The sequence below is a fragment of the Biomphalaria glabrata genome, chromosome 14, assembly GCF_947242115.1.
Source record: "Biomphalaria glabrata chromosome 14, xgBioGlab47.1, whole genome shotgun sequence".
In the NCBI taxonomy this organism is placed as follows: Eukaryota; Metazoa; Mollusca; class Gastropoda; family Planorbidae; genus Biomphalaria; species Biomphalaria glabrata.
The window spans coordinates 10994592-11020022 of record NC_074724.1 but is presented as its reverse complement, the minus strand read 5'-3'; the positions used below and the strand labels follow the sequence as shown (position 1 = coordinate 11020022).

The 25431-nt window shown below is 34.4% G+C and overlaps 1 protein-coding gene across 1 annotated transcript; it reads left to right on the top strand.

Moving 5' to 3' along the window:
* The first annotated feature begins 15064 nt into the window (after positions 1-15064).
* LOC129922895 (uncharacterized) lies at positions 15065-24869 on the top strand. The gene is made up of 4 exons (XM_056011074.1): positions 15065-15243; positions 20368-20565; positions 23524-23691; positions 24558-24869. Exons 1-4 carry the CDS (start codon positions 15174-15176, stop codon positions 24668-24670), a joined length of 549 nt encoding a protein of 182 aa, XP_055867049.1. The 5' UTR covers positions 15065-15173; the 3' UTR covers positions 24671-24869.
* The last annotated feature ends 562 nt before the right edge of the window (positions 24870-25431 follow it).

Below are 25431 nucleotides of genomic sequence, written 5' to 3'. Positions count from 1 at the left end.
TCTCTGTGAATCATGCAGTGAACAACTAATACATTTGGATTTTCTTTTCTATTTCCCTGCATGGAAAGACAGCCATCGGTGCAAACGCTGACATAGTTTTTTCACTGTAGTTTGAATAGCAAAATGTTTTCGTTCACCACTTTGAAAATATCTTCGCCTTTGGTCGTAGTTGGTAAGTCTTTGCAAAATAAGAATTCGTTGACACATTTTTCATCCTTTATGAACCGAATAAAAGCTAGCAGCTGGGCTTGCCGCTAACGTCAGTGGATTCATCAACTTGAAGAGACCACAGCAGAGACACCTCATCGTCAGTCACATCGAAGAGTGTGCATGTTTGATCTTGTAAATCTGACGATAAGTCTTCAATTCTGCGCGAGATAGTATCATTTGACAAAGGAACTTTTTTAACTTTTTCGGCGGCATCGGGTCCAATGATAAATTCAACAACTATTGCTAAAGCTGGTGCAATGACTGATTCAGCCTTTGTGTGTGCTTTCTTAGGTTTTGCTAATACATGAGCAACCTTATAACTTGCAATCAATCCCTTTTCTTGCAGCTTTAGGTAGTTCGTAAGTTTCTTAGCTTCTTTATTTTGTTGAGCCCAGATGTTTTCGAAGTATTCCCTCGGTTGCACTTTTACAGCTGGATCTTTCGTTTCCAAGTGTCTCTTCAATTTGCTTGGAACAAGCGCCTCATTCGACAGAGTTGCATTGCAGATCAGACAGAATGGCAATAAAGAATCTTCAGGTCCAGAAGATATGAAACAATATCCGATGTAATCTTCTTTGTACCTTCGTTTGGTTCCTTGCTTTTCATTTAACGCTTGCGCAGTTTCATTCTTGCTAACGTATTTATCCATGGATAACAATAAATAAAGCTTATTGATAATTTGTTATTTTTAAAATTCACCTAAACAATTTACATGAAACACATCGCTTATTATTTGTAATAGTAGGCTAGTAGAGACTAACAAACCATTTCTTGTCTGTTTAAAGTTTAACTGCTGCTTTATTCAAGTTAGATCGTCCATATATATAGGCCTAAAAGGCATTCAATTACCCCGCCCCCTATCTGTTAATGAGCACATTCTTTCGACATGCCAGCAATGTGGGTTACACTAACTGGACGGGCCTGACCAAACAATAACATTTACTATCACATTATTATCGTTACCAATTCAAGAACTGACGTGAGTCTGCTAAGGCGGCCTACATTTATAATAATATTTGTATAGTGGACGCCATAACCTGAAGAGCTAACAACCCTTTCTGTCACTATGGAGCGCTCCACTTCTATTACTGATCATTGCAAGTGGGGATGTCATCGCAATGTAAAAAAAAATTAATAGTAGGCAGACCTGTGTAACGCTGCACTTGTGGCGTTCTAAAAACTCCCGCGGCACACCTGCAAATCTTCGTGTGCCGCGGCACACAGTTTGAGAAACACTGGTCTAGATCATAGACAAAGGTCTATCTTTGGAATATTCTAAAGTTGAGTACATCTATAAATTCTCTTTAGTATGCTTCTTTCTGGGGGGGGGAGATGAGAAGAATTTGTGTAAAAAATCTTTTATTGTTCTTTTATCTAACATTAATTAGAGAAAACTTATCGCTCTATAAGTTGTATAAAGGAGGTATCGTGTTTCTTTCTAAAATTGTTTTCAATGTTTTTCTTCTTACAGCATTGTCTCCGGCTACTACTTTCTATTGACTTCTTTCCTATCCATGTTTGCATTATCTGGACTAAGCTTTACTATAGATCCGTACGACTACCCGGGCTTTTAAAGTTCTGCCTGCAGAGACCTTTATCTACACATTGAGCTCATGTATGTTGTATTTTGCAGTCTCTATCTCAAATGTTTATCATATGCTTTTAAAGAATCAGTGTGTACCAAAGGAATGGTTTCGTTTGACCTTACGAGTTCAAGGACAATAATCTTTAAGGAGTTATTGCAATTGCTAGGAATGAACAAATCACAAAACTTGATTGACAAAATGGATTTAATGTTTACTATTTAAACTTAAAACAAATTAACTCTTTCTCTCCGTAATTATTTCTTCGTTCAGGCTGAATTATTCATTTTACGCATTAGTGTTTCACTTCCCTGTTATGATTAAACTTCAATAACTTTTTATTGTATATAATTATGGAATGTTATATTAGATATATAATTATATAAGAATGCATGTTCTTTATATCAAACACTAATTAAAGTTTATAAAATAAAAAATTAATTAATTAATTAAAAATAAATTTACTTCAATGGGTCAAATCAACGTTGGTGTTTTCAGTTAGGAGAGAAAGAGTTAACTTGTACGCTAATTGTACTTTCAGGCTATTAGCGTCAATGTGTACTCATGATACTTCAATGGTTAGTTCCATAAGTGGTTAGTTTATTTTGGAAGTCTAACGAGCGTTCCACAGGGCTTTACAATACTTAAAGATATTGTTTACTTCTCATACTGCACTTGACCAAATGTTTACTTCTTATATTGTATTGCTATAACAAACATGAACATATTTTCTGTGATGATAAAATATAACAATGTATTTTTGTCATAGTGAAAATAAAATGCATAACAGTAGAAACAGTTGTTGTTTTTTTTTCCTTGTACTTTTTACAAAGCTTGTCTGTCTACCTGGTACAAAGCTTGTCTGTCTACCAGGTACTAAGCTTGTTTGTCAGTCTGGTACAAAGCTTGTTTGTCTGTCTGGTACAAAGCTTGTCTGTCTGTCTGGTACAAAGCTTGTTTGTCTGTCTGGTACAAAGCTTGTCTGTATGTCTGGTACAAAGCTTGTCTGTCTACCTGGTACAAAGCTTGTCTGTCTGTCTGGTACAAAGCTTGTCTGTCTACCTGGTAGAAAGCTTGTTTGTCTGTCTGGTACAAAGCTTGTTTGTCTGTCTGGTACAAAGCTTGTCTGTCTACCTGGTACAAAGCTTGTCTGTCTGTCTGGTACAAAGCTTGTCTGTCTACCTGGTACAAAGCTTGTCTGTCTGTCTGGTACAAAGCTTGTCTGTCTACCTGGTACAAAGCTTGTCTGTCTGTCTGGTACAAAGCTTGTTTGTCTACCTGGTACAAAGCTTGTATGTCTGTCTGGTACAAAGCTTGTCTGTCTACCTAGTACAAAAGTTTCCCACTTAGCAGACTGGGATCAAGTTGAAACTTGCCCCATTATTCAATGTACCTGATGAGATATGGATCTATAAAAAAATTAACCAATTAATTTGTTAATTATAAGTGATTAATTACTCTGTTTGATATCGAGAATAAAGAAAAATGCTACTCAATGAGAAATGTGATGTAAATATGGACTTAATCCCCTTATTACGTTTTGTCACGTTTTTTTTTCTCTTACTTATTTTACTAACTAAGTATACATAGAAAATAAAAAGTTGCACTATTCTTGCACGTAGAAAGAATAAGTTTACATCATTTAGATAGTCGATAGCCAATATCTTTGTCTTCTTTGCTTGTTTGTTGTTAAAGAAGCTCCAGGAAAGTCCTAGTTAGACCCAAGAATCAAAATAAACGAACAGATGATATAACGAACATGAGAGATTTACCTTTCTAGGCTTTTCTCGAAACGGAAACGGAAATAATAAAATTGACTTGCGAATTCTCAAGGCCATTGCCTCCAATGTACCCGTGTAGTGGTTCCTTTAGCTGCACTTTAGCAGATCTTGTCATGTTCTCTTTTCAGGGCTATCATCTAGACCTAAAGCTTCCTCTTTTATGTTTTTCAATTGAACAAGAGTTTAATACTTATCAGAGTGGTTTGCACTGTGTGTGTGTGTGTGTGGGGCTGGGCTGGACTGAGGTAGCATTTATAGATAAATTGTCATCATCAAAATTCTAATTATTTTGTGTTATGATGTCTCTCTGTGTGTGTGTTTCTATGGTGACAGTGCGAAGACGTTAGAGATTGGTTGCTGGCTATGTACTGTGAATGATGCAAGAAAAGCGGTCGGTAGACTGCAGGATGCCAGAGTGTAATAACGTGTTTTTGTTTCTCCTGAGTCCAAAGATGCTGATTTAGTATTAGTTTTAAGATTCTTCTAACAACGAAATGTTGTAAAATTCTTTCACTTTTCAAACTGATGGGATACATTTTTCTTTTTTTTTTCTTCTTCTGACACTAGCATTTTGACTTTTAGCACCAAACTGTTGGTAGACAACTGAATCGCTGTAACTTACAAAAAGTTTCAAAAACTTCAATAACTTCTTCGTTACTTCTTTCATTACATTATAGACAAATTTAACTTGAATAAACTTATTTTTTAAACAAGCAAAATATATAAAATAAAACAACAACAAAAACAACAAGAAAGCTTACATTAAGTGTAGTTTCATCAATGGACCTCATTCACCAATCGTAAACAAACAACATTTAGCCACGTGATAATATTGATAAAACAATGAAAATTGCGTATCACGTGACAGCCTTTATGGATTGCGTAATTTGTATACAAGGTATAGAGAACCAAGTAGTAAAATGTTGTTTGTTTACGATTGGTGAATGAGGTCCATTCATTTGAATCAGTCATGTAATTAAATTTCTAATACCAATTGTTTTTGTGTAGCGTAATTTCATGCTTCTAGCTTTCTCCATACACTATGATCCTATCACTTTTCTGGACTAGTTGGAAAGGGGTGGGAGCAGGGGAGGAAGTAAATGGTATCTGGGTCATCGCTTTTTAAATGTATTAACAAAAAAAAGTGAGCGATCAGAATTTGAACTCTAGAGCTAAGGCCTCATCAGCCTCCGCTTGCCATAGTTAGGTCCTTTCATCCTCGGTCATTTTATCCCCGGTCACTTCATCCCCGGTCACTTCATCCCCATGCACGACATGGCCTTAATTGTGCCGATATGCCTAAACTCAAAACTAAATCACTTCATCCCCGGTCATTTCATCCCCGGTCACTTCATCCCCGGTCACTTCATCCCCGGTCATTTCATCCCCGTCATTTCATCCCCGGTCACTTCATCCCCGGTCACTTCATACCCGGTCACTTCATCCCCATGCACGACATGGCCTTAATTGTGCCGATATGCCTAAACTCAAAACTCAAACACTTCATCCCCGGTCATTTTATCCCCGGTCATTTCATCCCCGGTCATTTCATCCCTGGTCACTTCATCCCCGATCACTTCATCCCCGGTCACTTCATTCCCGGTCATTTCATCCCCGGTCACTTCATCCCAGGTCACTTCATCCCAGGTCACTTCATCCCCGATCACTTCATCCCCGGTCACTTCATTCCCGGTCATTTCATCCACGGTCACTTCATCCCCGGTCACTTCATCCCCGGTCACTTCATCCCCTGGTCATTTAAATCCCCCGGTCATTTCATCCCCTTGTCATTTCATCTTCTGGTCATTTCATCCCCTGTTATTTTCATTATGTGATAATTTTATCTAACAAATAGTAATTGTAAAAATCATGAAATAGCGATGTTTAATATATTACTTTTTAAAATTTAAATGATAAAAGTGTAACACATTAGATAAGTAAACAATTAAAATTAAATGCCATTATAAAGTATAAATAATTAGTTATAGTTATTTACACATTTTTTTTGTACAAGCAATAAAGAGGACTTTATCAGTCAAGATACAAAACAAAATAATTATTCAACAATAGTTAATCAATTTTAATTTTTTTTTTAAATTGATTCTTATGTTGGCGTGTTAAAGAAATAATCATTTGAAATTTCAGCTTGGGCGTGGGAGAAATTGCGTGTACAAACCTTTTACCAGACAGAGTAAGTTGATATAAGCTGTGTAACAAATCTAACTCACAATAACTACCACATCCATATGTTTTGTTGAGTCTTTGTCTGTCACCACCTCATAGTAGTGACATAAGTAGGGAAACCCAAGCAGTATCATGAATTGGTATTGACAACAAGCATAAACTGAGGTCAACTATTCTGAACCGTTCATTGAGGTCATTAGATTAGCTTTGAGTCAGTCAGTCTCAAGTTTTTGGTATGCCGTCAGTAATTGAGCGGTCAGCAGTAAACACAGTATTTAGTTAATAGTTCAGAATGAGGTAAATTTATGTTACATTGGACTTATAATTGATTGTGCATGTAACATCAGGCCACTAGTGTTGTGTAATTCTACAACACTCGAGACTGTTTAAAAAAAAAACAAACACAGTGAAGTGTGACAAGGCTGCCTGCTTTTACCAACACTCGAGACTGGTTAAAAAAAAAACCAAACACAGTGAAGTGAGACAAGGCTGCCTGCTTTTACCAACACTCGAGACTGGTTAAAAAAAAAACCAAACACAGTGAAGTGAGACAAGGCTGCCTGCTTTTACCAACACTCGAGACTGGTTAAAAAAAAAACCAAACACAGTGAAGTGAGACAAGGCTGCCTGCTTTTACCAACACTCGAGACTGGTTAAAAAAAAAAACCAAACACAGTGAAGTGAGACAAGGCTGCCTGCTTTTACCAACACTCGAGACTGGTTAAAAAAAAAAAACCAAACACAGTGAAGTGAGACAAGGCTGCCTGCTTTTACCAACACTCGAGACTGGTTAAAAAAAAAACCAAACACAGTGAAGTGAGACAAGGCTGCCTGCTTTTACCAACACATTTCAATATCTTCCTTGGATCCATAATGGAAAGTGTTCACGAGTGATATTAGGGCTCTATTTGCATTGGAGGAAGAAGAATGACTAACATGCGCTTCGCGAGCGACATAGTCTGGCAAGGGGAAGGACAAGAGTTAGCTGACTTAGTGATAAACATGGACAAGACTTCCACAGCATATGGTATGCAAATCAATGCCGACCCCCCCCCCTCTCCCACGAATTATGACCAATAGCCAACAGGGCTTTGAAAGGGCATCAGCATTGGTAGAGAAAGCTGACAAGTGTCAGTAATTTTAAATACATCAGAACTAGCGTCTCAGATAAAGGAACAAATGTGAACTAGTGGCCAGAATTGCACATTTCTTTGGGGCTCGCAAAGACCTTCCTTCAGGGAACAGTACTAGGAAAAAGAATAAGAGGCAGACATAGTAAGCGTTGGGAGGACAACATAAAAGAATGGACGGGCCTGACATTGAAAGAGGTTCTAAGGCAGAAGACAGGGAGGAATGGAGAAAGATAGTCGACGAATCTTGCATGGTGTCCCAGCGTTTCAACAGACTAAGGGATAGGTAAGGTAAACGTAACGCTAACCGTTTTGTTTTGAAATTATTATGTAATCGATTTATTTATAAAACACACCATTTCTAAAAGAGAATGCAAGGGCGATTGTGTTAGTTCAGTTCCGTAGGTGTATACCATATGTAACGCATATGAAAAGTGAAAATACTACTTATTAATTGTAAATTAAAATTACTTCCGGCGTATATGTATACTAAATAGATTTTTTTCTCTTTAAAATAAAACATTTTGTTGATAACGTATTAGCTAGTATGATAAAAAGTACATAGTTTAGTCATACACATTTTTTTTTAATTTTTCAACAAAAAACCTAAAACATTTTGCATAAATGTGTTAGAAATATGCTAAATAACAACTTCCTTTTTAAATAGTCTCCAATCTATTTTTACTATTAATAGTGAATAGTGGTAAAAATGGTGTATTCTGGTTGCATGGTTGATTTTGGAATATTAAAATTTTCGCTTCCAGAAAACAAAAAAAGCTGCCGTTGCATCAGAACTTTGAAAGATGTAAAATATCATGAAATCGGATTTTCAATATCTTCTCTAGTTTTTGAGATCTAAACGGGACGGACGAATGGACAGATAGACCACTTACGGGGCCGCTAAAGTATCAATTATTAGGAATTGGAAAGACAACATTTATGTTTGATTGTAAAGGTTATGAATACAATTTGTATGCCTCACAATTTTCTAAAAATCCATTTTTTAATGCTACGACTGCCATGCAGCGTGACCGCCGCGGCCACAAACGCTAAACTGTCCACTCAAATAGTTTTCAATACTCAGATTTGTTCGTTAGTGTCCAAGTAAGGGTAAAAGCTACTTTATATGCTGCTATCACATTGGCGCCAATGTTTTTAATCTTCGTCAACTCCATGGAGTTAAAAATGACATTAGTAGTCTAACTAAGTTGTGTGACGTAGTGAAATTTTTTTTTTTCGTTTGACTTTATTCGGAATGATTTTTTTAAACAAAAGTACTTTGACTCTTCGCTCGGTTAAATGATTTGCTTCAGAACCATGAGAACCGTTGTCTTGTATGATTAGCTTAAGAACCATGAGGACCGGTGTCTTTTATGATTTGCTTCAGAACCACGAGGACCGGTGTCTTTTATGATTTGCTTCAGAACCACGAGGACCGGTGTCTTTTATGATTTGCTTCAGAACCACGAGGACCGGTGTCTTTTATGATTTGCTTCAGAACCACGAGGACCGGTGTCTTTTATGATTTGCTTCAGAACCATGAGGACCGGTGTCTTTTATGATTTGCTTCAGAACCATGAGAACCGGTGTCTTGTATGATTAGCTTAAGAACCATGAGGACCGGTGTCTTTTATGATTTGCTTTAGAACCATGAGGACCGTTGTCTTTTATGATTTGCTTTAGAACCATGAGGACCGGTGTCTTGTATGATTAGCTTAAGAACCATGAGGACCGGTGTCTTGTATGATTTGCTTTAGAACCATGAGGACCGGTGTCTTTTATGATTTGCTTTAGAACCATGAGGACCGGTGTCTTGTATGATTAGCTTAAGAACCATGAGGACCGGTGTCTTTTATGATTTGCTTTAGAACCATGAGGACCGGTGTCTTCTATTATTTGCTTCAGAAATCAATTAATTTCCTATATGTATAAAAACAAGTTACATGCATCAAATGTTTTCTATTGTATTGTATAGTTTCTAACTAACCTTTATTGATTTACACTGGGACATTCTTATAGACTAAGACAATTCTATGACAAGATGCATGACGCGTAGGACGTTATCATCTTCTTTTTTAAAGTAACGTCTGTATTTTATAAGATAAAAAAAGATAGAAAGATAAGAAAAAAAATATAAAAAGACTCGCAAGTGTATTTATCTGTTGTTTGTATATGTTTTTATTTTGTCGTTTGTATGTTTGTATTATATATATATATATATCTTTGCAATGAGATTGTGTAATGTTTTTCTAAGCTATGCTAGACATGTTTGTGACAGGTAATTTTTGAATCTCCTAGTGATAATGGGAAGCGTGGTCGAGAGGCTGAGTACGCTTGAAATTGGGCACTGATGAAAGGGGCTTGCGGCTCGACAACCGACTCGAGCAGAGTTGTGTTTACTGAGCGCCTATAGGCAGCAAGGAAAACCTTCTCTCAGATACCCCTTGCCCCCCTCCCAACTGACCCACAAATGAGATTGGACCATAGCGCTCTGAGCATGCTATAAGCATGAAAGTAGCGCTATATAAAAGCTATTGTTTATTTAATTGTTAAAATGTCAAATTAACCAATCACCGCAGATCAAATCTGTAATCACATGAGATTAATAATAATAATAATTATAATAATAATAATAAAACTGATTTATATAATAATAATAATGATAATAATAATAATGATAATAATAATAATGATAATAATAATAATGATAATAATAATAATGATAATAATAATAATGATATGTCAGAGGGCGGTACTGCTGCAGACCTGCCACATCACCAGAAAATTCCTCAGTGGAAACTGTTAAAGGGACTACGATGAATTTTGTTTCTCTTTAGCGAAACTCGACCCTGGCAGTGCCAGAGAATGACTACTTGTTCATTTCTAACATAATAATGATAATAATAATAATAATAATAATAATAATAATGATAATAGTAATAATAATAATAACAATAAAAATAATAATAATACACCAACACTTGGCTATGACACAATTTGATCGGTAAGGACATGCATCCTTATTATAAATACTCGCCACAAGAGTTTCTCGAGTCTACTGAACATCTGCTGTACTAGGATAGACCTATTTTGACCGACAAAACGGCAGATTTCAATCGCCCTGATCTTCTGTTCGTTGATAAAAAAAGAAAAAAAAACGCTACCATTATCGACATCGCCGTTCCACTGTCTCATAACTTAAGAAAAACTGAGATAGAAAAAACAAAGAAAATACGGGAACTAAGGCTTAGTGTCTATGGAAATTATTATTATCCGAAATAACAATTATATACTTCATTGTTATATCAACCCAGGGGATAATAACAACTGATCTCACAGATAACTTCAAGGCCCTATATATTCCTAGGAACATCCTCGATGCCTGTCAGAGGTCGGTAATGCTGCAGACCTGTCACATCACCAGAAAATTCCTCAGTGGAAACCCTACGACAAACTGTCACAGCACCCCTATGACGAACGGTCAAAGCACCCCTACGACGAACTGTCAGATCACCCCTATGACAAACTGTCAAAACACCTTTATGACGAACTGTCACAGCACCCCTATGACGAACTGTTAAAGCACCCCTACGACGAACTGTCAAAGCACCCCAACGACGAACTGTCACAGGACCCCTATGATGAACTGTCAAAACACCCCTATAACGAGCTGTCACAGCACCCCTATGACGAACTGTCACAGCACCTCTACGACGAACTGTCACAGCACCCCTATGATAAACTGTCAAAGCACACCTACTATTATTGGTAATTATAAATGTTACAGCAGCTCCGCTTGTTTACTTCGCCAAGGCAACAACCAAGGCATTGTCTGTGGCCTTTTGAATTATTAAGGTTATGTCTATTTACCAGCGGACTGTTAAAAAAATGTTACACCCACAGTTGTCTTCATTTTAAACTGCTAGTTCCAGAAGGAAGAGTATTTAATCTCTTAAAAAGAGAATTGTATCTTTACATTCTATAAAGTCTTTATTTTGTACCATACTGACACTTATTTCAAGTGAGAAAATATGAATCCAATATTGTTTCTTGTCACATTTCTATCAGGTAAGCTTTACATTGTCTCAAGTTTTGAACAACAAAATGAAACATAAATTATATATTTTATATATATGATCTTAGGACTTAATCTTGCATCTATCTCTCTATCTATCTATCTATCTATCTCTCTATCTATCTATCTATCTATCTATCTATCTATCTATCTATCTATCTATCTATCTATCTATCTATCTATCTATCTATCTATCTATCTATCTATCTATCTATCTATCTATCTATCTATTTATCTATCTATCTATCTATCTATCTATCTATCTATCTATCTATCTATCTATCTATCTATCTATCTACTTGTATTTCACACGAATGATTACGTGATTATCTTTCCAAGCTCGTTCGTCTTGGGATCATTTCTATTGCTGTGTTTCAAATTTAATTTGGTATCAAACAACATAACCTTAATCTTCATTTATCTTTGAGTCTTCTAGACACCATTGGGGCACCACACATGATTTGTCTACTGTTATACAATCAATTAGATGTAATAACAACACTGCTGTTTAAGTTGCAATTCCATTTTATTGACATAACAAGAAAGTAAAAAAATAACAGGAGGCTTTAATACACACTAATAACAAACTGAACAATAGAACAAGGAAGACTACTAATAAACAAACACACACATTATACATGAACATAAATACACGTATCAATGTAATATCTACCGTCTTCCTTCATTCATCAGTATTTTGCCTTACTTAGAGCCTATTTCAATGGCAGGCCCGTCCATTTTTAGCGGCCCCAGTAAGGGGAAAAAGCCGCTATTAGGTTTGTGCAAAATGTCCGTCTGTCCGTCTGTCTGTCTGTCCGTCTGTCACACTCAGATCTCGAAAACTTGAAGAGATATGAAAAATATTATTTCATCATTGAATGCGGCTTGAAAAGTTTAGGTGCAACGGCTACTTTTGATTTTCTAAAAGCAAACCGTTTAATTTAAAAAATTAATTATGCAAGCATTTTTTTCATATCTCTAAAACAATTACGTAAATGTAAGGGAGGCAATGTTACAATATGCTAACAAAGATGGATAATTTTCGTGTATTTTCAGTATCACTAAGTAAAATATATTTTAAAAATGTACAGGAAATGTTTACAACAAATATAAGTAATAGTTGAAGATGTTTTTTCTCTTCAACTAGCTGCTAAAATTAAAAGAAAACATTTCTGTTTGTTTATAAAGGCTAATAATGCACTTTGTATGTAAATATCACGCATATTTTTTTAATGGACTTTTTATGCAGCGATTTTCGTGCAGTAGCGTAACTTCGCAACATGAACAGGTGCTAAACCAATTCCTTAAACTTTTTTAAAAAATCAGATTTTATTAATTTTTTGTTTAGTGCCCCCATCCGAATAAAAGAAGATTATTTTTGTGAGTTTTGTCTGTTGGTCGGTTTGTCCGTCACGATTAGATTAAAAAAAACTAGAACTCTAAAAGCTATTGAAAATCTGATTTACCCTTTAATGTTCCTCCCGTAACATTTCAATAGTTTTAAGTATCTAAAAATTGATTGTTCCGGATTTTTTTGTGCAAAACTAATCAACCCCAACAAATGTTTGTTTGCTCTTCTAATTTATATTACATTCAATTTCCATGCTTAAACGTTGCAAAAACACATTATCAATAATATGTTGTTCCGTTTTTTATGTAAATAGCATATTAATGCTAAATCAAAATCTCTATACTGACTTATATTTCATTAAGTGTAAAAATGTTCCGGATATTGTTTTATAAATCATGAATTATTATTATTATTATTATTATAGCTTTTATATAGCGCTACTTTCATGCTTATAGCATGCTCAGAGCGCTTTTGGTCCAATCTCATTTGTGGACCGGTGGGGGTATCTAGGAGTTGGTTTTCCGTGCTGCTTTTAGGCGCTCAGTAAACACAACTCTGCCCGAGTCGGGTGTCGAACCTCGGGCCCCCTTCTAGGTAGCCAAGCCAAGCCAAGTTCAAGCGCACTTAGCCTCTCGACCACGCTTCCCACCTTATGCCTAATTATTGTTTGTAATCGCATAATTTACTAATATTACACTTATATTATTTGACAATGCGTCACTATAATTTGGTTATCAATATCAAATTGTTCCGTATTTTCATCTTTAAACAAATTTTTAAAATATCGACAATAGGTTGTTCAGGGCTTTAAAAAATAATTTACTAGAATTGATTACTGAAAATTACTTTTTAGACAATTAATTTTATTGCTGAAACATTGCATAGAAGTTTGTAATCGATAAAGAATGTTCCGGATTTTGTTTTTTACAAATCGTCGCCAGAAATTTCCGAATTTATTTAAAAATCTACTAACGCCAAATAATTGTTTGAACTCCCTCTTCTAATTAATAAACTAATAATCTTCTCATTTACGAAATAATGTTTTTATGGATTTTTATGAAAAATATTTTAACTCACTACTCTCTTACAGTACATTTAACTTTCTACCTAAAACATTAAAAAATCTAATTATCGTTAATATTATGTTCCGATTTTTAAGGAAAACAGAATCCAAATACCAAAGTAGGTATGAAATCTCTCCACATGGCTGTAGTACATCTAATTTTTATACGAGACCATCCAAAAAATTTAATTAACGGTATTACATTTATCTAAAATTCTCTTTTTCTTTTACTATTTGTACAAACATCCGGAACAATCTATTATATAAACTTTTCAATTGTGTTCATACCTAAAAATTATTGCGATGTTTTGAAACGTAAAATAAAGGTTAATAAATTTCTAATAACTTTTAGTTGTTTTTTTTTATATCAAGATGACGGACAGAGCGACTGACAGACAAAACGCAAAAACAATGCGGCTTTGATCCTTTTTAAATAAATTATATTAGAACTCAGTGCACCAATGTCTATGAACCCTCGTTAAATATCTCGTGTAAATAAAGACATTTTTTTTATGGTACAGGTACTAGCCTATTGTGAGGTAATGGAATTTTTTTTCTTTGACGTCATATGAATGGACTCTTTAAATGTAATGTTAAAAGAACGCACTCGGTGCACCAATGTCTATTAACCCTCGAAAAATTGCTCGTATTGATGAAAACATACTTTAGTCTAGCTAGGCCGTGTGACGTAGTGTTTTTTTTCCTTTGATTTCATATGGACTGAATTCTTTAAATGAAATGCTAAAAAAACGCACTCGGTGCACCAATGTCTATGAACACTCAATATATGGCTCGTATTGATGAAGGTGATTTTTAGTCTAGCTAGGCCGTGTGACGTAGTGTTTTTTTCCTTGGACGTCATATGGAATGAATTCTGTAAATGAAATGCTAAAAGAACGCACTCGGTGCACCAAAGTGTATGAACACTCGATAAATGGCTCGTATTGATGAAGGCGATTTTTAGTCTAGCTAGGCAGTGTAACGTAGTGTTTTTTTTCCCTCTGACGTTATATGGAATTAATTCTTCAAATGAAATGAAAAAAGAACTCGGTATAGTAATGTTTATTAAGCCTCGTTATGTGACTCGCGTTTAAATAAAAAAGGAATGATATCTTGATTTAGATCAAATCTAGATTTTTTAAACTAGATCTAGATTTTTATTACAGTAAAGCTAGATCTGGATTTATATTCTAATTAAAATTATTTTAGAGTCTAGATCTATAATTTCTAGATCTAGTTAAGACTAAAACAGACTAGATTAAGATGTAGAATTTCAATTTCTAAACTTAAAGTGTAAAAAAAAAAGTGTAGATTTTCATTTCCAAACGTTTTGATCAATATTGCAATGTTTTAATATACTAAAACTAATCTTCTATTTTTTTTATTTAATTTAAATTTAAATTTACGGCAAATGAATCTTTGAAACATTATTACTTTTGATCATCAAAATTAAATCCCCTCTTGAATATTATATGCAGATCCGACAGGGATCCGACTTCGACGGGGGCCGCCTCTGAGTTTGTGTAACACAAACTCTTTTTGTTATCTTGTTCTATGTTGTCTTCCCATCGCATTCTCTGTCTGTCTCTTTTTTTTTCTGACAGTGTTCCCTGAAGGAAGGTATTTGCAAGCTCCGAAAACCTTGTATAATTTTGTTTAAACCTACTTTTATACTTTTAGTAACACTGTGCCATGCAGCATTGACAACTACAAAATTTCAGTTTCAAAGCGACTTGTATAAGACAATCCAGCCAATCAACAAGAACTTTTCCACTCGGACATCAACTCTCTGCGCCATGAAGTGTGGACAAGAGACAACGTGCCAGGCTTACCAGTACGATACTGAGAAACAAGTCTGTGTACTGGGTAATACATTTAGAAAATATTATGGATAGTTAATGAATATGTTTTTCTTGGTATTTAAATTCTGATATTTATAGAGGGTAAAAGGTAAAGCTAGCTTACATAGACCCTGCGATAACTGGGAGCAGATGATGTAAAGGTTAAATTTTTCAATATCCGAAAGTTGACTAGGGTGCCATAGGGCTAGTTCAACGACCAAACGCCCACACATCCCCTACGTATATTAACAACCAATTAAAGTTCGTTGGACTTAAGGGAGTCCTGAAATAGAAATTCGAAATTCCAGTCTACACTAGTACTCAAGCTCGATCCCGCTCGATTGGAAAGACACGCGCTTTACCACTTGACCACCATGTGTTCTATTATTATTTGTTTGTTTTTTTATGAAGATTCGCAGAACTGACCAGTCAATGTCCCGGTGATGAACGCTTATCTGGAAGTACTAATATATTGCTTGAAAAGTGAGACGTTAATGAAGAAACAAACCAATCAAGATGCGGAGTGTTAAGTCTTGTTCTGTAATAATGCCAAAATCCAAACATGTGGTTTTCGCTCGGTGTGTCTGTCGACTGTGAATTCTGGGCAGCACAAACTCAATGCAAATTTTGTCTTCCATCAGTCTCAACTTTCTCAAGCATAGTCAAGATGGTATTTTTTTTTTGTCATTTAAGTGATTGCTGATGTGCTGGACAGACTTGCAACTTGACAGAAACTGGTTCATGAACAAATGAATGAATAAGTGACGACAATTAAAAGACAAATTAGAAACATTTGAGAAGCAGGCAATGATTACACATATTCAATATGCAGTGTGTCTGGTTTCACTTACAGACGTTATTTTAAAAATACGCCAAACAGTCAAAGATCATCTCAAAGTTGTGACTTATAGCGCAAATGAATATGTATTTCTCAGTTCATCACATCTCACACAAAAGAGGTAAAATTTACACCTACACTATCGCTTGTGACTTTTTCGGGAAAAATAGACAATTTTCTTGTGACCAACAACATTAGGTATATCTAAAACGTTTTTCAGGTCACTGATAACAAACTTAAGTATGTGGAACGCGCAAATGACATAAACTGCTTTTGAATATTTTTCATGAATCCTTGCCAGAACAAAATTATGAATGCTACCCATCACGGGGTAGCCATGGTAGCCTTGACTTTGTAGTTTGTCCACGTGAAAAATGTACGTAATGTATTCGCCGACAATGACATTACACACAGGCAGTGCGTCTCTCTAAACAACAACAAGACCAATACATTCTTCTTGATTACCATCTCCTTCAACCAATTCAACGCTCAAACACATCTGTTCGGTGCAGTTTCATTATCGAAATATCAAGAAAACAGAGGTAATTCATGTTACTGCTGCTGGCATATTTTGGTTTCTTGCTATTCGCAGATTACTGCATAGTATAAAGAACAATAAAAACAACACAAAATACAAAAATTTTACAAAAAAGAATTAGATGAATTACAGAAATTGGAATCAAATTGGAGCATGTCTTTCCACCTAGAAAAATGTCAGTAATTAAGGAGTAACAAAAAAAAAACTAAAACAAATTAATTCCACTTATCTTATTCATAGTAAACCAGTATCACAGACTAAAAACGCAAAAAATACCTAGGTGTTATAATAAATGAAAAACTGTCGTGGAATCCCCATATTGATGAAATTATAAAAAAATTAATGCATTAGGGTTTATTAAAAAAATTCTATAATTCAAATAAGAACATAAAACTAAAAATGTTATTTAACCTTGGTTAGGCCAATAATAGAATATGCATCCTCTGTTTGGGACCCCTAAACTCAAGAAAACATTAAGAAACTGGAACAGACACAAATAGAGCAGTGAGATTCATAACAAACGAATATTCACATTTGACTAGAGCAGGGGTGGGCACATTACGGCCCGCGGGCCACATGCGGCCCGCTGAAGTGTTTTATGCGGCCCGCGAATACCTACAGAAATCATGTGTACCCACAGTATATACATATAAAAATGTTAATCTATTAAAAAGAATTATAAATTTCCCTACAAATTATCGAAACTCTCTCATTATATAAAGTCAAAGACACAATCTCAGGCCAGTATTTCTTCAATGCTTTGAAGAACTGTGTTGAATGTTGGGTATGATTGGAACAAGATGGCAAGTGTAACAACTGATGGAGCTCGATCTTTGACTGAGAAAAACTTTTTTTTTTTAAAGAATATCCCAACCATAAACTCTAAACAGAAAAGTTTGCACAAAGCTGCATGAATTCTCATCATATTATTCCAAAGGAAATGCACTAAAACATCAGACTTACGGTCATAACCACAGGCAGTATAGAAAAGTACTTGTAGATATATAAACTAAATATTCCGATGCATCCGCTGGCTTAGCATGGGCAAGGTAATGAGAAGAATATAAATTCTCAAAGTAGAAATGTCCATATTCTTAGAAGGATATTGACTGTGAGTTTGAAACTAATATTTCTAATGAAGAGTAGAAGATATTTTATGTTTTTCATGGTAGCTATTGCAATGGGCTGCTTGCTTATGTAATGCATTTTAAATTTTTCAAACAAGGCTTTCCAATTTCTCCAGGCCAGCAGGGGAAAATAGGTTTTGTCATTTTCCTTTGTTGAAAGGTGAAAATATTTCTAGTAAAATGGTTAATATTACCAGACTTATTTAAATTCATTAATTATGAAATGTATGAAGGCGAATTTTAAGACGTCAAGAACCAGTTTTCAATACCATCAGCTCACCATTTAGTGCAGAAGCTGATTCAGCTCCAGAGAACATAACACCATGCAAATTTTAACCTGTAAGAGAAGTTCAAGTCAGTACTTCCACGGTAGCTTAATGGGTGCCAGAAGCTGTATTTCCACACTTTAAAAAAACTTTTCAACTAAGTTTTAACATTATTTTGGTACACATACATATGTGAACAAGTATTTTTCTTGTGGAAAATAAACAAGTGTAATCACAGGTCGATGGTGAATGACTATAATTTCACAGCAGTCACAAGTGTAACAACTAGAAAGCTAGCTCCACAATTCAGGAACATCACGCACGAGCGTAAATAGTTAAATTCCTCACATTAAGTACAACTGTACATTTGTGGTGAAATGTAATATGAAAAGACAATAGCGAATAAAAAAATAATTTTAAATTGGTTTCAGAAATTACTAACTCTAGTAATTCCTCAATTTAGAATGTGAAAAAAAGGAAAAGTGAATGTATGATACAGTATAAATATGAATTAAAAGACATTATACAGTTAACTAGCGTATTTTTCTAAGTTGTAAGTATATACGCACACACACACACACACACACAAACATATATATATATATATATATATATATATATATATATATATATATATATATATATATATATATATATATATATATATATATATGCGGCCCCCCATTCCCAAATTTTTGTTAATTCGGCCCTCGATACAAAAAGGTTGCCCACCCCTGGACTAGAGTAACACCTTTAGTAAAATCACTAAATTTAGAAAGCCTTCAAGACAGAAGACTCAAAAGTAAAGTAGCAATTACACATAAAACACAACCATAATCCTCAAATACAAAATCAAAATTTGATAAAATACTTAGAAATACACAAAGATAAAGGCACATTCCTCGCCCTATATGCTAGGACAAATTTGTACAAATGCTCCTTCTTCCCTAGTGCTATTAGAGCATAGAATGGGTTGCCTGAGCTAGCCAGGAAAACCAGTGACTTGGCAGAATTTAAGTATTTAAGTCATTGGTTAATATGCTTGACTGAATGCATGACGCGTGGGACGTAATCCTCTTTTTTGAAGTAACGTCTGTATCAGATAAGATAAGATAATGCCAGTGCTCTATCGATACAAATCTTCGTTTTTAATCAGATGGCATGGAAAGAAGTTTCTTCTTTCTAACTTAAACTAGTGGAAGTGTTTCACTAGCTATTTTTTTCGATAGCTTTCACTGACCACAACTCCACGCAGATGTGTTCCAAGATTACTATACTCTTCAAGAAACTTTAACGTATACCAAATCAAAAGACAGCTGGCAATGATTTTTCTTACAAGACAAAAAAACTTTTACCATATTCTAGGCCTTTACTAAATAAAAAGATATCTATTATCTATAATTATTTTCAAATGAAATGAAATTGTCACGACTAACGTGCTATAGAATATTGAATTAAGAGCCTATAATAATAAATTGCACATGGTAGAACATGAAGCTCAGATTAATCTATTTTAGTTTATTACAATAATAGTATATCCTTATTAACTTTATATCAGTAGAAGCAATACATGTTAAGAAGTTGCTTTATAGATGTTAATTGAAAGGGTAAAAAACCTAGTTAAAATTTGGTTACTCAGAATTCAGAGGGGTGCACGTACATGAATGTCTGATAACACACTAGGCTAGTCATCTACAACTGTACTTCAGCCACCAGTGAAAGCTCTACTAGTTCAGTTGCTACTTAGATTTTAACTGATCTGGTGGTTACTTAGAATCTAAGGATGGGGTGCAACGTGCAAACGCACCACCTTGCAACCCCCTTGCGAGCGTCCATGAAAACATGTTTTTGACATCAACATACTATTTCACTTTAATTTATAGATTCTTTTTATTCTATACTTTAAAACGGTAGTCATCAGTTTATATCTTAACATAACTACCGTGGTTCTGATTCTAAAATAGCAAATACATATATCTTTATCCTTTACCTCCCCTCCTCCCTTATTATAGAGTTCCACTTTATCTCATGCTAAACACACCTAAAGCATTAATAAAAGCGTTTTTTTTTATTTTGGGGACACAGTGGCTTACAGCTACCGATCCGGAGGTCCTGAAGTTCGAATCTAGTTGAAGTATCTGATATTGAATTTCGGTATTTTTAGGGCACCCCTGAGAACAACCAACTCTAACGGTTTTATTTCGGGGACAGCAACGGCGGTTGGTCGTCGTGTTAGCCACATGCCACAGTGCTTGTTAACAGTGGCATAGATACGGATGACGTTGACACCACCTGCTCTATAGATCGTAAGAGGAAACTTTTAATTTTTAAAACTTTGTTTTACTATTTTAAATGTTTTCTTTTTCCTATATTTTTTAAGGCTCAACGGTGTTGTCATCAACGGTCCAACGATTCTCTAGTCAGAAACTGTATTGGGCTGGACAGTCTTCCGAACCAGCATGCAATAGTAATAATTACATGATTTGGCATGTGCAGGGACTAGATAACGGAAAACGCGTTTGTCTTCATATTGACAAGAATCCCTATTTACAACTTGACGCTAATTATCTTTGTAAAGGTACTACTATCTAGTATCTACTAACAATAATAACACCAACAATGCACTTTCACTGTATCATGGTTACGTTAACTATCAAGACAAGATTTTAGTGGACCATAAATAATTACTTAAATAGGGGACACGGCGGCTGTATGGTAAAGAACTTGGCTTTTAAACCTGGGGTGCTAGACTGGACACTCGATAAAGACTGGGATTTTAATTTTAGGGATTTTTTAGGGCACCCCTGAGTCCACCCAACTCTAAAGGGTACCTGAATACAGATGGAGACATTAAAGGCGGTTGGTTTTTGTTTAACGTTGACAAAATAAACAGAAGACGTTAACATCATCTGACCAATAGATTGCAAGGTTTGAAAGGGAAACTTTACTGAACTACTTCAATAGAAGATATTCTCTTCATTAAATTTTCTACATTTTTTTTTGGATCAAGTTGAATTTTGTGTACACATATCTATTCTCAAGTTCAACTTCAACTTCAGCTATCCGTGAAAATAATAATAACTTTAATATCCAATAAAGCACATAATGAAAAGCAACTCTCAGGAAATATTAATTCACAAACACCAGTCCAGGAAGCAATCGTCCAACCTTCCTGGACAGGGAACCAGACCTCATTGACTCACTCACTCTCTCGTACATTCAAGGAATACTTAACCATTCAGTTTACATCACGTGCAAGACTATTCACATTCATAACCTGGGAGTACAAAAACAAAGGAATATAAATATTATTCATATTGCAGAAAGAAAGTTAAGCCCTGTCATCTTAAGATATATGGAAGTAATTAGCAAATCTGTCCATTGGACGTGCATATTTCTTCTTGTTTGTGTTAAAAAATAGTTTTATTATGCACAGTGGCGTCACTAGAGGGGGTGCAGGTGGTGCGGTTTCGACTTAACATATTTTTATTTTTTTATGAAATTATTTCAAAATGCTATATTATACTTAATATATCAAGTAAACCGTGAAACCCTATTTTCAGATGTATACCAGCTGCATGTATTTATATAAACACTGCTTTGATTTTTCTAAATGTTTTTATTGAATCTAATTTGTCGCTTGCACCTTAATATCAGGACGCCAACCAACAGTTCCTTGTTTAACAAACGACGACTTTTTCCTGCATAAATATTATTGCATTCTTGCCATTAATGTAAATTTAGTAGAATTGGAAAGTAAAAAAGAGGTCATTGAGATTTCTGAAGATTATAATGTAATGTAATTTCTCTGTAAATGAAGCTCTAGCCAAGATAAAAGAAATGTTACAATGTGTCAGTCGAATATTATACTTTACTATTTTAGGGAATTTTTCAGATTTTGATGCTTCCATTGCCTCCTAATGGAAACGATTTAGTCACTAAGTAGCAAAAGAAATGACATTTTTTGTTGTCGACTATTTTCGACTAATTGTATAAGTCCGATATTGGAATATTAAAGACGAGAAGAATTCTTATGGATTTGAAAAAAAAGTTTTTGGGATCAACTTAATACCTTAAAATGTCTAGAAAAAGTTGATCTTGAATCTATATGTGGAGCTCAAAGATATGAAAATGCAGCTTTAATGTCTGGAACCATTGAGGACTATATGAAATGTATTAACAACCGAATAGAATAGCTATTTACTAGATGTACATGACGTTCACTCAATCTATGTGGTTTACATTCGTTTTCAGAAATTAGATTTTTGCTTAGCGTTTTTTGGATACGACTGAAATACTTTTTTCGTGCTGAAATTATTGATACAAGAGGTGCAGCTAAAGGTCTTTTATTTTAGTTATCCTAACTTTTTTTTGTGATGGGAAGATCTACTAGAAGGCCAAAGATACACAAGAGTAAGCCTATCTTTAGAATATTGTCAAAGTGGTGATTAATTAAACCTAAAAAAAAAGCATTGTGATTCAGTAGAAAAAAAAATGTCATGCGAGCGATCACAAGATGCCGAACTCACTACTTAAGAAGAGAAAAAGATGTTCATTCTTATGTGCATTGATCTTTTTTTTTAACTCTAAGCTTCAACTCCTACCGGAAGCACTCATTATTGCATCAGATTTATTTGGAGCAATCAAACCGAAAAATTCTTTAGTTCAATACCAAACGGAGAATTGTAGACGTCAGTTTCAAAACATTGGAGTATATGTTGATTATTCAGAAGTCAAAGTCAAACAGAAACGAAGGGTCTAAAGGTAACAAAAGTTATTCTTGATTTATATGCCACTAACACCTTAAAATATATCTCTAAATCATTTAACAAAGCGTTCAACTGGTTCGTACCATCTGCATTTCTATGGCATGCATTTTTAAAATTAAAATGAAGAACTTTTTGAGACAAAGAAACAAACGACACTTTCACAAAGGGGAGTTTTATTTAAAATGAAATCGTTAAAGACATTAACTTGATCAACTTAATGATAAGTTTTCAAGTTTTGTTTGAAATCCAGAAAGAAACCCAGTGTAATATACTTATGGTTGCGTTGTTGTAAAATTTAACTATATATTAATGGCAATGGCTTCGATTTTTAAGATTGAGGATGCGTTCAGAGTTTTACATGACTACACAACTCCAGTAAACTTTAGATAAATTGTAATCGACAACTGAATTTTAAAATTTGATAGACAATCATTTTATTATTATTCAGCAATCAAATAACTTAGGGAATTATAAACTTTATATATTACAGCACAACAAAGAAACTAATTTTTTTTAAGGGGGCTTGACACTCTGAGCTGAACGCACCGGGCGACACCCACTCTTGTGACGCCACTGAATATGCATGTTGTATAACAAACCTAAAGTGTAAAAATGGCGTTGCATGTATTTTTGTGTGTAATTAATAATTATAATAAATGATTTATAATAATTATTAACTAATGAAATTTGAGATCTAAAAAAATTATCAGTAAAATTTTTTTGTTGAAATGTATTTTTAAAGAAACTTCTTGTATTTTTGTTGCTAGGTTATAACGGCACTTTGGCCGGTGTAGACACAAGTTATAAAGTCGACCTCTTGAATTTTTATCAGATGGAATTTTGGGTAGGACTGGAGTATGACACTGTTACTCAGAAACATTATTGGTCTTATGACGGTAGCCCTCTGGATGATACTTGGAAAGCTTACATCTTTGGTAATACTTTAGTCTTTATTTCCGTGATTTAAAAACTTCAATTCATACAGAAAATAAACTTTTAATTTGATTCAATAAAAAAGAATACTATTAAATATAAGCCACGCCCAAGGTAAAATGACAAACATTCTGATGAAATGAATAAAGACACGAAAAAAAAAAAACGCAACTTGTGCAACTTATGACTAAAACGTTCAACTTCGAGGTTATTTTAACACAAGATGATTTTTTGTTTACCCACACCATCTAAACAACAGCCGTTTTATCGGCATCATAGACTTGAAAAGTGAAGTGAGTGTTTTACAGAGCAAGCTGAAATGTATGCTCTAATGTCAGAGTGTTATTGTACAGTGTTTCTCAAATTGTGATCCGCTGACCCTAAGAGGTCTTCGAAACGACCTTAAGGGGTCCGCAGAAAAATGAAAAGTGAATAGAATAAATCGTTATAGTGGGCCTCAACAACGACCTGTGACGTCACCTATTGTGGGCCATATAGACCAATAGCTCATTATCACGTCGTACAAACCTGTGACATGGCAACGAGCTATTGGTCTCCACTGCCCACAGGATACGACGTTGCAGGTCAGTGTTTAGGTCTCCTTTGACGACTGGTCTCATTTGTTTCGATAAAATACGTTATAAATATTATTGAGATTTTTTTCTATGGTATATCTGATGTACAAAAAAATAAGTTTTGATAAGAGAGAGAGAGAGAGAGGCAGACAGACAGAGAGACACAGAGAGAGAGAGAAATGTGAGGAAAAAATCTTACATTAGCATTAACTATTTTGAAAGTTATTTATCAATCAATGTATTCGTATCTGTTTATATACAATGTAACTTTGTTTCTTTATTTGTCTTTTTAGGACAAACGTATGTAACTGGCTACTGCGCGACATTCTACAACTCAAAGATCTACTTTAAATCTTGTTCCATGAAATTTGCCTTCGTATGTGAACCTGCTAAGATGACTGTCTAAAGTGCATACCTTATGTATTTATATTCGAACGTCATTTCCCTTTTACTTACAAATATCAACTACTCAGTTAAGTGGTCAATTTCAATAGTCAGCGACTAATTAGGAATGAGCATTTTGCTTACACCATTATATGGTATAATGCCTGTGACATTTATAATTAATAGCGAGCATTTATTTTATTTGTTTTTAAAAATAATACTAAAATACATTTTAGATGGTATGAATATAGATTCAGTAAATGTTAAAATCTTTGTATAATTGAGCGTTTATTATAATGTTGTCTTGTGATTTTCCACTTTCCTCCATCCAATAATATTATAAGAAAAAAAATTACAATTATAAAATTTAAAACCTTAATACTATTTGTGCAAATGATTTTCTTAACACTGAAAATGTCTGTTTGTAACTTTATACACTCATGTTTTGTCTAAGTGTATTATTACACGCAATATTCAAAGCTATTCTGAGTGTTACTTCTATATCTTATCTCATTTTATCTTAATACTGGACAAATATAATATTTATATCATCTAGAATCAATAGATAGATAAAATTTTATGTATTTATTTAGTGCAGGGAAGGCCATTTTATGGAGTATGCGTCAAAAGTGGCACATAGCACAATTGCAAGTGGCTCAAAAAAAAAATAATAAAAAAATAAACGATTTCCAAAAAAAGTTGAACATTTTTTAATTTATCCCCTATATCGACGCCCAAATTGACCCAAATTTTATAAAAATAATTAGACATAAAATAAAAAAA

What these genes read in the sequence shown, in the direction of transcription:
- LOC129922895 (XM_056011074.1), top strand. Translation starts at nt 15,174, where the DNA reads ATGAAGTGTGGACAAGAGACAACGTGCCAGGCTTACCAGTACGATACT. An exon ending in GAAACAAGTCTGTGTACTGG is followed by an intron (nt 15,244 to 20,367) that starts GTAATACATTTA and finishes ATATTTTTTAAG; the next exon opens with GCTCAACGGTGTTGTCATCA. An exon ending in CGCTAATTATCTTTGTAAAG is followed by an intron (nt 20,566 to 23,523) that starts GTACTACTATCT and finishes TTTTGTTGCTAG; the next exon opens with GTTATAACGGCACTTTGGCC.